General features: G+C 26.4%; 1 protein-coding gene across 1 annotated transcript in view; it reads right to left on the bottom strand.

Moving 5' to 3' along the window:
- The window catches only part of LOC111042071, a 112,916-nt gene that overhangs the window by 20,804 nt on the left and 79,287 nt on the right, over positions 1-12,825 (bottom strand). Inside the window, exons 6-15 of the mRNA XM_022326562.1 lie at positions 12,165-12,337; positions 4,218-4,348; positions 3,961-4,106; positions 3,703-3,867; positions 3,256-3,373; positions 2,837-3,165; positions 1,952-2,076; positions 1,673-1,854; positions 1,064-1,098; positions 537-706 (exon numbers count right to left, since the gene is read on the bottom strand). Of these exons, the coding sequence (XP_022182254.1) occupies positions 537-706; positions 1,064-1,098; positions 1,673-1,854; positions 1,952-2,076; positions 2,837-3,165; positions 3,256-3,373; positions 3,703-3,867; positions 3,961-4,106; positions 4,218-4,348; positions 12,165-12,337 (1,574 nt within the window). The remainder of the gene's footprint in view (positions 1-536; positions 707-1,063; positions 1,099-1,672; positions 1,855-1,951; positions 2,077-2,836; positions 3,166-3,255; positions 3,374-3,702; positions 3,868-3,960; positions 4,107-4,217; positions 4,349-12,164; positions 12,338-12,825) is intronic.

Genomic DNA, 12,825 nt, shown 5'->3' with positions numbered 1-12,825 from the left:
AACTAAATATTATTAGGTATACACGCCAATGCACATAGTTTTTGTACCTACTATATTAATAAACGGCGTTAAAAAAATAAATATTGGGATTAACCAGTGAAAATATGGTTTTATATTACATCACTTATTTGAAATACGAAAATATGATATTATGAATAATGTGATTAGTTTTTGCAAATTTACTTACGTTTAAAGTTGCACATGTTGTAGATGAGTTATACGTTCGGTGTATTATTGACTAAACGTATTTATCACACGTTATTATTAATTAAAAACATTAACTAATGTTTATATTCGCATCACACAAACGTAGATTTCCCACAGACCCGGTGGTGTTCGGTAAAACGCATTAAAGAAATAACGCGTTTACACCATTAGTGTGTAGCTGCGTTTTCAACTACAGGCTATTTAGAGAACGTGGGCGGGGCTTATCGAGAGGGGAACACAAAAGTGTGCCGTCTTTAATATTCGACGTCAATATGGATTGTTTGAAATTATATAGTGACAATGCATGCGTTTTAAGAGTTTCCACTTACTTGATGAAAATTATGCCATATCAGTAACAGCATCACGAAAATAACAATCTCTAGTCTTATTCCGGGTTTAGCCACATGGTTTCGGTCAGATTTCAAAGAACTGTAAAACACGGTATCAACATTTTCATCGTTGGCTCTTCTTTTTTCATTATTCGAATTTGAGCAGTTACCTAATTGTTCATATAAAATTCACGTAAGAAAACATTTTTCCATATTCTACAATTTTATTCCGTTAATAATAATAATAATAATACAAATAATCAAATCTCTGAAAAAAGATGTCATTATGAGTTATAAATTATTATTATGTTTCAATGAGTTATCACTATAGATTTATAGATTTACGCGAATAAGTTAAAAGGAAATATTTGTTATTCGTGCTGTTATATAGGTATTATGGTAATAATAATAAACCCTAAACTTAAAAAAGAACAAAATTTAATTGTCATATAAATGTCTAAGAAATGAAAATAATATTAAATAAGTATAGTTATATTTTTTTAATACAATATAATATTATAACTTACAATATACGATGTGCGTCTCATTAAATTGATTACATCTGTAACAGCATACAATTAGCAATCATTAATTCAGTATAAATAAAACAAATAAGATTTATATTCATTATTAGTTATGTACACTTATTATTATTTATTAATGTTTTATGACAATAGTTTAGTATTTAATAGATTCATTATAGTAATATAATATGAAACACTAAACAATGTAAACATTGATATTATTACAAATATATTTTATATAATATAATTATCTTTCATTATATAAGAACAAAAGTTAAGTAAAGATATTTATGGGTTTGTATATTATATTTTTCAAAACCCAATTTAATTTAAAATTAATGCTTTACGACTATAGATAAATAAATAACCAACAATACATTATAATATATTTATATGTTATATACTATTTATAGTTTAAAAGCCAATGTGTAGTTCATATAAGAACCTAATGTGTAAACTAACCTTAAATTTATTTTTAATAGTAGCTACTGAATGCAAAAATTATAGTGATTTTGTCATTATAAATAATAATTATTAAAAGGATTTTTTGGGATCATTATAATAATTTTAAATCTTTCAAATAATTCTACAGCTATATTATATTTTACTCACAGTGTTTCGTTGTAAGTAGTTAAACATTGTTGACAATGTTTTGTACTATTTATACACGGATGTTTAATGAATGGAATTAACGTGGTTAATGATTCATTGTTATACAAACTAGCATTAACTGTAGTTGTTACTTGATTTTTAATATTCACCGAGCTACCTTGGTACTTGATTTTTTTCAATCCCTATAGGAAGTAAATTGAATTAAAAACAAAATTATTATTAAACTCATAATGGTGGCAATAAACCCAATACCAGTGGCTCTGCTAATCAACTCTATACCTCTTTTTCGTTTTGTTTTAATTTTGTTTTTGTCTGGATCTGGTTGAAGAATTTCTTTTTGGGAATTAATCTCACTGGCGGCTCAGATGTACCATAAAATATCAACTGCCACTTTTTCAATAATCCTACGCAAATTATTAACAGTATGACAAATGTATATTTCATTCCTAAGGTTTTTTTTCATCAATAGTAATCAATCATAAAAATAATTAATCATAAATTCAAGAATATTTACTATAGTGAAATATCCAATTTAAATATTATGTTGAGTGAAACTTTTATTTTATCATTTTTTCTTAGACAAATCACACTATCATTTTTTGTAAAATCAGGTAATATAATATTATTAGCTGGTTTATCCGCTACATATTCCTATGCATTGTGTACGATATAAATATTGAGAAAATAGTATGAAATGTGTGTTCGTAATTCAATGGTTTAAGGACAACTGACGAAATTTATAGATTTAAATACAAATTCAAAATTTAGAAATTTTGTTTTTATTTGTGAGAAATTGTTAACACCTTAATAACAATCGAGACATGGTAGTTCTAAAATTTAAAAAACGCATACGATGTTGTATTGTATAATAAATTGTTATTTTATTCTAAATAAAGCTCTAAAATATTAAAGGAGCTAAGGAGAGCCTACCAATACATTTAGTTTTTCGACTCTTAATAAATGTATAACAAAAAAAGAACAAAATGTTAAAAATAACTTGGTGTGAAAACAATAATCATTGCACAATGTACAATAGCATAAATATTATACAACCAAATTATTGATTAATTAAAAATAATGATATTAAAATATTATAAATAGGATTTTAATTTGTTAGAATAAAAACCATTTAATGTAGTATTTATTCAATATAATATATATTACCTGGACTCTTAGCAGTTGAATTAGCCATTCTTCTGGTTATTTTGATTTTCCAACGACCAGCTATTTTCTCACCCCAATAATGTACGCTCAGAAATGGCCAATCGTCAAACGTACTACTGATTATATCCAATGGCCTTTCAAATAACAACACCGATTCTGTGCCCATTGGTGAAATCAATAAGATTCTCAAATCACCTCTAGGAAAAAACTTTAGTGATATTCGACATTGCACGTGCTCGACGTAGTTAACGGTATTTGCGGAATTATTTTGACATCCATCCACATCCATAAACATAGACAATTCACTACCCGGGGCGGGATCAATCCACCTAGATTTAAAAAGAGTGAAAATGATTAAATGTTGAAACCGAAGAAAATTAAAATTATGTGCCCATACTTAATATTTATGTGTATAGTACCTTTGTTTATTGTCTTCTCTGGCTCTACAAATTTTCTGTGACGGGACATTAGTCCATTGTTCAGCCATTGTAACTAAAGCACCACCATCCATAAGTCCATAACCAAATTTATGACTTACTAAATAAAATATTTTTCTTTAGGCAATATATCAGCTAGGTAGGTAATCATATTACAAATTAACATTGTTTCAAGTTGATGTAAAATAAACTTAATTATGTAGAATTTCAAGTATTATTATGAATAATGAAATGTTAAACTGTTGTGACTGAACAACTTATTGTACTTTTTCTCGACACTTAATAATTTAATACTAATTAACCTACTAAATTTAATGGATTACTCTTAGTAGAAGTTCTGAGTTAAATATTATATATAATATATAAAAACGAAAATTTAAATAATGATTGTTTGCTTACGACAGTACAATTATATTATGTATTCCGTACCTTTACGATTAACTCCATTCGTTGTCCAACCAGATTCATTTTGTAAAGGTTTTGTATTCGAGGTCATAACAACTAAATATTGCATATCTCTCCAAGTGAGATTACTATTTGCTTCTAGCGCTAAAGCACAAAGGCCAGCTGCAATAGGAGCCGAGGCGGAAGTTCCTAGCGTTTGAAAGTTTATTTGATTATTCTAATTATCAGTAGGTATGTGTATACTGTATAGATTAATTTTATATTTAGTTTTTAATTAAATACCACTGTGTTCGGATGTGCATATGGTATCTGGTTTCATTTTTGTGTCCATGTCAACTGTTGTCACTCCATGATCTCTTCCTGGTGTCCCAGAGCTATATGTAGCAGCCAACGTCGATGAACATTCCTCCAAATACCATGGTTTATTGCTATAAATTGCCAAATTGATAATTTTGAGTATTAATTCAAAGGATATCAACAGCTTTTGAAATATTACTTCCAACAGATAAGCTAAATTAATTTATATGTACCAAGCTTACCCATTTTGAGTGACACTTGAAATGGATAGCGTATAAATACTGTTTGTATATCCATCACAATTACAAGAATCTGTATGATGGCCACCATTACCTGATGCCCAAACAAATATTGAACCTTTGCCTTTTCTTCCCTGTTAACAAACATACAAATATTTAAATAAATCGATGCAATTGTTTGTTATGTATAATGATTAAAATAAAAATAACTTGTACCTACATAGACTTATAAGTCATAATTATTTTATTTTGTTTACGAAATAGTTTTACGAAATCATATATAAGCTGAAATAAGCAGTTTTCTGCTTATACTTTTAGAAATATCATTAAAGTGTATATAATTAAATGTAATACTGGCGTAGAATATAAAAAGTGTGATTAACCAAGCATGCTCACTTTTATTTTTTCTTCAATATTGCAGTTATTAAAAATCTGATTTTTAAAATTTAAATTTATATTTAAGATCATATTATTTTGTTATTATTGAGATAATTTGAACCTATTACATAAGGAGTGTTTTGTGGATAATCAAGCTTTTGTATTCAAATAAAAAAGAAGCATTTCTAGAATAAAATATTTAGTGGATCAATTTTCTGAAAAGGTTGACGTATAAAAATCAAAATTTGAATACGTAGTTTTTGAATTATTTATAAATGTATACTGATGATAATAAGTCCACGATAATCAGTTTGGTACATATTATAGTTATTTTAATATGTTAGGAATTTATTCCTAATTCCTTATTAACCTTTTAATATTGATAATTTGTGAAATTGATCTAAATATAATAAATAATAGATTCAATATTACATGTAATATCATATATTTTTATAAAACAATTTGTATAATGACTATTATCCTTAGTATAAATATTTTAGTAACCAAGAAACTTTTAAATTAGCGAAGTACAACAACATTATTGAAAAAATTATGTACTAAATAATTTACAATAAAAAGGGAGTAATAATTATAAAAATTAAAAAACAAAAGTTTATATGCATAATTTAAAATTCAAAAAATCAGAAATTGAATGCATTTATTATTAAAGAAAAGTTTGAAATTTGGGTAACATTTTGTTGTACAGTAGGTGGTTATTGGGGCCACTGTAATGGATATGTTGAATTTAAATTAAATTAAATTATTAAGCCATTATGCATATTGTTATGAAAAACGATTATCATCGAAGACCTATACCTATCACCAAATATATTTCATGATATTATTGCTATTAAAGTATTGAAGTAATTTAATTTACTTTTAAACGTAATAAATACAGTGAGTGGAATTACTTGTAACCGAAAACATTATTTAGTATTTTAAAATGTCTTTATGTGTATTCAATATTATAATATATTTTTCAAGTTTTAAGTCTCTACCAACGAAAAAATATTTTTAAATTACAAGAAAATAACTGAAACCTTTACTCCTTGTTAAATATTTAATTTCATCCAAATTTTAACTTAAAATATCTATGAAAAAAAAATGGATTTTATATTTTTTAGATTTTTTGGTCACTGTCTGAACTACCTTATGAGAAACCTTGTATTAATGTATTAAATAATCTAATTTTTGACACTAAAAAAATGAAATTGTCAAGAAATAGCTTTCAAAAATAATGAAAATGAATTACAGAATATGATAAAATAAAATTTTGTAAAACTATTATATACCAACCGAATTCCGTTTCCTACCAGAAGAGCTGAAGTATAAAATCGTAGGACTTTTACTGCCCCAAAAGGTGATGACAGACACGAAAAAATATAAAAAATATAAAAACACACATCACTCTAAAATAAGCAGGGAGCATGCTTGGCGTATCAGCTTGTATATATTTAAAAAAAAAAATGGTATTATAAATAATATTAGGAATATGCAAAATATGCACAAACAAAATGTATGATAGCAAAAGTTATACCAAACATAGTCTGTTGTATAATATGGAGTACATATTATGTGAAATAATATAGTAAATTATAATATAGAATAACTATGTATGTTATTGATGGTGAATATTAATTTACTTAAAAAAGAACATACTAAAAACTGGTAGATTTATTAAAGTAATCACTGTCTCAAATTAAAAAGCCCAATTCTGACTTAATGATTTGCAGTATAGATAGGTAGCTTTATCGACTTTTATAATTTCTAATATATGCTAAATTTATTTTGGGTTCATTAAAATTTATTGAAAACTCTAAATTTATCCAACATGCAAATTCAAAAATGTTCTTTAAAAACATATTGCCTTAGGTCAGGGGTTCTCAAACTGTGGTAAGCGAAAGACTACATGTTGGTACACGAAGGCCTCAAGTAACCCTGAACCAGATATTTCATCGCTAATATCAAATCTACAAATCTAATGTTCTCATTTAAAATTTGGTAGTTAATTCATACCTTAATTTTTAAACACTAATAAATTTGTATCAATGAATAAATAATAGCTATATCTATATTGTAGTATTTTACTTGCATTTGTATTTAACTATGTAAAGCTTGTATCTTTCTATTTGTAACCATCAGTTGTACGCGACTGATTGATAATATACTTGAGGGGTACGTTTGAACATAAGTGCTCAAATTCTCAAACTATTCATGCTTTCAAACAAGTATATTTTTGTCTTATACTCGTAACTTTGTCTGTATGTTACATCATCAACAATAATCTTTACAAAAACCTAAATATGTTAACTCCTACCCAATTTTCAACTAGTCTGTACAAAACATTCTATTAATTCCACAATTTACTTTGGACCCCTAAATTTAATTTTCAATTTACTAGTCCTCCATGTAAATTAAAATGAAATTATGGCTGTTCTAGAGACAACTGTCTAAATAATTATTATTTTTAATAAAACATTTCGCATATACAATATTTTACAGTTTATACGTTATTATAAAAAGCACATTTGACAGTATTTTGAAATTATTATATATTACTAAAATACTAACCAAAATATNAGGCTGTTATGAAACGAACGGATGCGTGTATAAATTGTCGACAAATGCACACATTTTACCTGACAGACGAAACGGCCAATAAAAGCTCATAAAAACAGTACAAATAAATGTTTGTTGCAGGCTATTTAAAAACCCTTAATGGCAACTTTTGCTAAGGTTCTATCTACCGTTTTTTTTTCGCATTCCACCTCATTTTTTCCCTCTCTGATATCTCAGTATCGTTCTTTCACCTTATTGCCTCTTACCATCTTTCTATTTGCCCAGATAATATCCAAACTAACCCCATTCAACCGTAATGCTAAATTATATCCGTATATATTTTTAAACTGCACACAAAATGTTTGTAATAGTTCAAATCACCTTGGGTTTGGAATATACAACAGACGTCTCATACGTCGGACGAAAAAATGATATAAAAAAATACAAACTATCCGTTAGGTAGTGGAAAATATTATGTTTACATACATTCAAAATAGAAAGGTAACTAATTAAAATTTATATAAACTAATTATTACAATACTTTAATGACAGAATAAACAGTTTTATAACTTTGGAATCCTTCCAAGTTTCCACAAATATATTTTACCTTTAAAACAACTTATTGTACCTAACTCGATTTAGCTTTTATTTAGATTTTCTACAAAAAAATATACTTCTCAAGTATTTTTGTACTGTATGAAATATCAATAATTTACTGAAAGGACATAATTTAACTCATAAAAAAACGAATAAATTATATATGATATTTATATATATAAATTATAATACCGGGTATTTGCAACCAAAGGGATCTAACTTGATTTGTCGAAAATATTTTGTTACATTCATATAAATTTAGTTATCAATACAAGCTACAACCCAAGCTCTCAAACAGCCATTTAAGCACATTATTTAAATAGTTATAGAGAACTAAGAGGTCCTAAATCAATACAATAATGTTATTTAATACTGGTGTAAATAGTACCATTTGGTTCTTAACTATACTGTTTTAATCAGTAAGTTTTATTTCCTTTATTCGTGTTAAAATAAATAAGTTACACCTAACTTAAAAGCGTTATCCAATGTCCATTATGGCCACCATACAATAACACAATTTAGTATATTAAAATAATATTACTTAGTTTACATGTATTAATAAAACGAGAAATGATGTAAATAATAGTACCTACTATAGTATCGTATTAGATACAACAACATGTTATATAATCTTTTATTTTATTAGAATTTTATATTTTAAAATAATAAACAATTAGATAGGAAAAAAATTGAAGAAAATTTACTTACTACCAAAGTTTTCATATGTACTGAAGAGTCTAAATAACACTTAGCAAATTACGTTTCTTTGTGTTATGCTTTGTTTTGAACAGTTTTTTTCCTGAACCCAATTTGATATTTCGAGATAGAATTTATTGATTCTGAGCCCAAGGGTAAGTTAAGGTAAATTTGATTCTAAAGATTACTACTAGGACATTTCCTTTTTCTAGTACGTAGAATATTTAGACAAAACATTGGACATTTATATAGTTCACAAACCATTCAGCATTTGTATGTCTAGTGTAATGGACTTTATCCATTAACAGTAGGTACACAAGTACACATATTATGAAAAAACCCTTATAAAGTAAAAGTAAAAAAAATTAAAGCACAAAACTAAACAATCAGGTCACAGACTTGACATTCATTCATGTATATAAAACAAAAAACTCTATTATTTTTCGTTTGAATAGGCTGTTATGAAACGAACGGATGCGTGTATAAATTGTCGACAAATGCACACATTTTACCTGACAGACGAAACGGCCAATAAAAGCTCATAAAAACAGTACAAATAAATGTTTGTTGCAGGCTATTTAAAAACCCTTAATGGCAACTTTTGCTAAGGTTCTATCTACCGTTTTTTTTTCGCATTCCACCTCATTTTTTCCCTCTCTGATATCTCAGTATCGTTCTTTCACCTTATTGCCTCTTACCATCTTTCTATTTGCCCAGATAATATCCAAACTAACCCCATTCAACCGTAATGCTAAATTATATCCGTATATATTTTTAAACTGCACACAAAATGTTTGTAATAGTTCAAATCACCTTGGGTTTGGAATATACAACAGACGTCTCATACGTCGGACGAAAAAATGATATAAAAAAATACAAACTATCCGTTAGGTAGTGGAAAATATTATGTTTACATACATTCAAAATAGAAAGGTAACTAATTAAAATTTATATAAACTAATTATTACAATACTTTAATGACAGAATAAACAGTTTTAATTTCGAATTCCTTTTCGAATACCTATTTTAAATGTTTTCCACTATAAAATAAACATTATTACATTTTCTATCTCCCATCTTATTAGTTATTACTATTTTAAATTTTCTTTTTATTAGTTCTAAAAAGCGAAAATTGATACTCTTAAATACTATTTTAACTATAAGAAATGGGGAAAAGTGTATGGTGTATCTTTCATATGAAATATTTATACATTAAAGTTAAACATTATACTTGTAGTATGCAATTGATGCTAATCAGTTTTAATTACCTACGTTTCGAAAATTAACAATTCATTTAATATATTTATTTTTAATTTAAATACAATTTAAAAACAATGCTATATTAACCAATTGTTCTATTTTAAGTTGAAAGATGTATATATTAATCTAAAATTAGCCTTTCGGAAAAACATTTCTATTTGTTAATAGTAATGAAATAACGAAAACATAATATATATTAGACGTTATATCAACATATATTGCATAAAGCATAATACATAATGATATCATTAAAATTAAATAAAAGTCAAAATGAATACATCAAAACAAATTTTACAAAAAATGTTAAAACATACTTGTATGTTATAAAACAGTTATAGAAAACGTATAATGTATATCTGAGTTATACATGCCGACACTAGGACAACCTCAAACCTGACCCCCTTTGGCAATTTTTCCTGTTTGACTTATTTTTAAAGGCCTATTTCACTTTGGCCATTTTTGCTTTGCCATTTTTTCCGTAGCTATTATTGACAATTGCCCGATTTTAATGGGCATTACAGCAGTAAAATATTTCAATCTTTAATTTTGAGGCAATTTACTGTCAGAAAAATAAATCTTATAACTACTATAATGGTGGTAACAAGTAGAAAATCCTTAGTAACTGTCAAAATAACCAAGAAAAAAAAATGTAAGGATAGTTATAGTCCATTGATTTTTTTTTTTTTTCATTTCATTCGAAAATGAACATCTGTAAAGACTTCGCATTTTCATAATTTTACCAAACATTCATATTACTATGATTACTACTTACTGAATAATTTTCAAAATTTTTTTTTTTCGACATCTTTATGTGTTATGGTTGGGGGGCCGTTCCGAAAATGTGTGTACGAATGTTACCATGTTGAAGCCGTTAGCTTAGTATTAGTGCCCGTATTAGTTTTCTGACGTTTAAATTGTATAAAATATAAAACAAATATCGGACATCGGTTGATAATATTGTCTGCAGGTAGAAATTATTGGTTGTTGTAATTTTATCTCATAATTTCTCATAAATATATTAATAACGTATTGCGTCTTATGTCGATTTAATTTATTAGCCACAAGGTAAATACATGTCTACATGTAATTTGGATGTTCTTTAGTTGTTTGTTCTATTTATAAGTATTTAAAATTTCCAACGTTTTTAGTTTTTTTTTTATTTATGAAATTTATCACACACCGACCAAAACCGCCTCTGATTAGATTATATTTTGTATTATTAATTTACAAAGTGCCTCTATTGGAAGGCTTCTTCAATCAATCTTTTTTTTCAAGCTATAAATTCTTCCATCTTTTTTACTTATTGTTCTAATTAGCAACAGATTATAAATTATATTGTAAAAATAATAATAAAAAAGAAATCAATAATTTATCATTGATTTTAAATTTGATATATCTTTTACAGTATTACACTACAACATTGACCTACTCAATGCCGTTGTAAACTGACATTTACTGTACATCTAATCAGTAACTTATTATACAAGTAAACGTTATATATGTATAATTAACAACACTATGTATTAATCTTTTCAAATTCAAATTATCTTACAGTGTAGAAGTATAAGTTCACAAATGCTAATTAGCACCTTTATTATTATATTCATTAATAGGTATATGGAAATTAAAAACAAAAATAAATGTTTAAACTTTGCAAATAACCCATAATAAATGAAAGAATTGACACAGTTTTAACTTCTAATACATTAATGTATAGGTATACTATTTTGCCTATATAAAACGCCGCGCAACATAATATTATAGTAAAAACCACAGTCGCCGGGTGTTGAAAACTCATCAGTTAACATGCCTGAATTATCCCTAGTAAATAAATATTAAATGTTAAACAAAGTGACTAACTTTTTACTCATAGTGTCTACTATTATTTTCTATACTTATTGATATTTTTTTTTAAATATTTGGATTAATCGTACGCTTCTTAAACCATGGACCTATTAACAACGTTTGAAGTGCTATGACATATACAAAATATTGATTAATAGGTTATTGATGACGATAGAGTAATATATGATATACAACATAACAATAAAGAATAATAAATTGCATTCCATATTTTTGGAAAAAATTCGTTCGTCATACTGTATTACTAGGTAATGGAAACGTATATATTACTAATATAAATAATATATAAATAAATAAATTATAAAATGTCCTTTTAAATAGATGCTAATGCAGCTCCACCCAGAACCGTTTTTCGTACATATTGATTTATCGTTGAATTCAAATTCAACACAGTATCCATACAGTGACCCATTCAATGACGAGGTACATTCGACATATGCTTTATAGCAGACTAACATCCCCGTTTTTTGAATTATTTTAAATTTTAAGTTGCTTGTTATAAAAAAAAAAATGATAAACGTTTGTGTAAAAATTACTTTAATTCAAACCAATGAAAATTCATTTGATAACATTTGATAATGCAACGATGACACTTACCGATGTAACGCCATTAACGAATGCTCTTTTGGCCAATGGTCCAGGTCCATCAACTGTTTCCCCATCGTCCTCCGGTCCCCAGGAAGCACTGTATATATCTATATAGTTTGTGTTCAGGCTTAATGCTTTTGCTTCAACCACGTCGTTAACAACCCCATCTAACATCCGGACACCTTTTGATAAACATACCAACACAATATTCGATTACTTATGGAAAATTTTTTTTTTTTACTTTAAACAATTTATACAATAGGAAAGATAGACGATCTCAAATAAAATATCTCCAATATCTATTACCTCTATGACTATTGAATATATTTTGAAGTCTTATAAATGTTATATTATTATCATTATATTGAAATTTCAATAATTTAGTATAAATGAATCCTAAGATATCACAGTTGTATTGAAATAATTTTAGATTCAATGGTATCTACATTTAAAAAATGATGCATGTTCAATTAATAATGAATATCATACATGTATAGTATCTTATCAATAAATATATATAATATATATTTATTATTATGTTCAAAATGTATAGTTTATACTAATCAACTATTGATATTATTTTTCATAAAATATTTATATTATACTTCATATCATCGATGGGCGACTAATACGTCGTATCTCAAAAAAGTAAAATGTTGATTAGAGACAA

Source organism: Myzus persicae, unplaced genomic scaffold (assembly GCF_001856785.1).
Source record: "Myzus persicae strain clone G006 unplaced genomic scaffold, MPER_G0061.0, whole genome shotgun sequence".
Taxonomy (NCBI): Eukaryota; Metazoa; Arthropoda; class Insecta; order Hemiptera; family Aphididae; genus Myzus; species Myzus persicae.
This window is presented reverse-complemented; position numbering and strand designations above follow the sequence as displayed.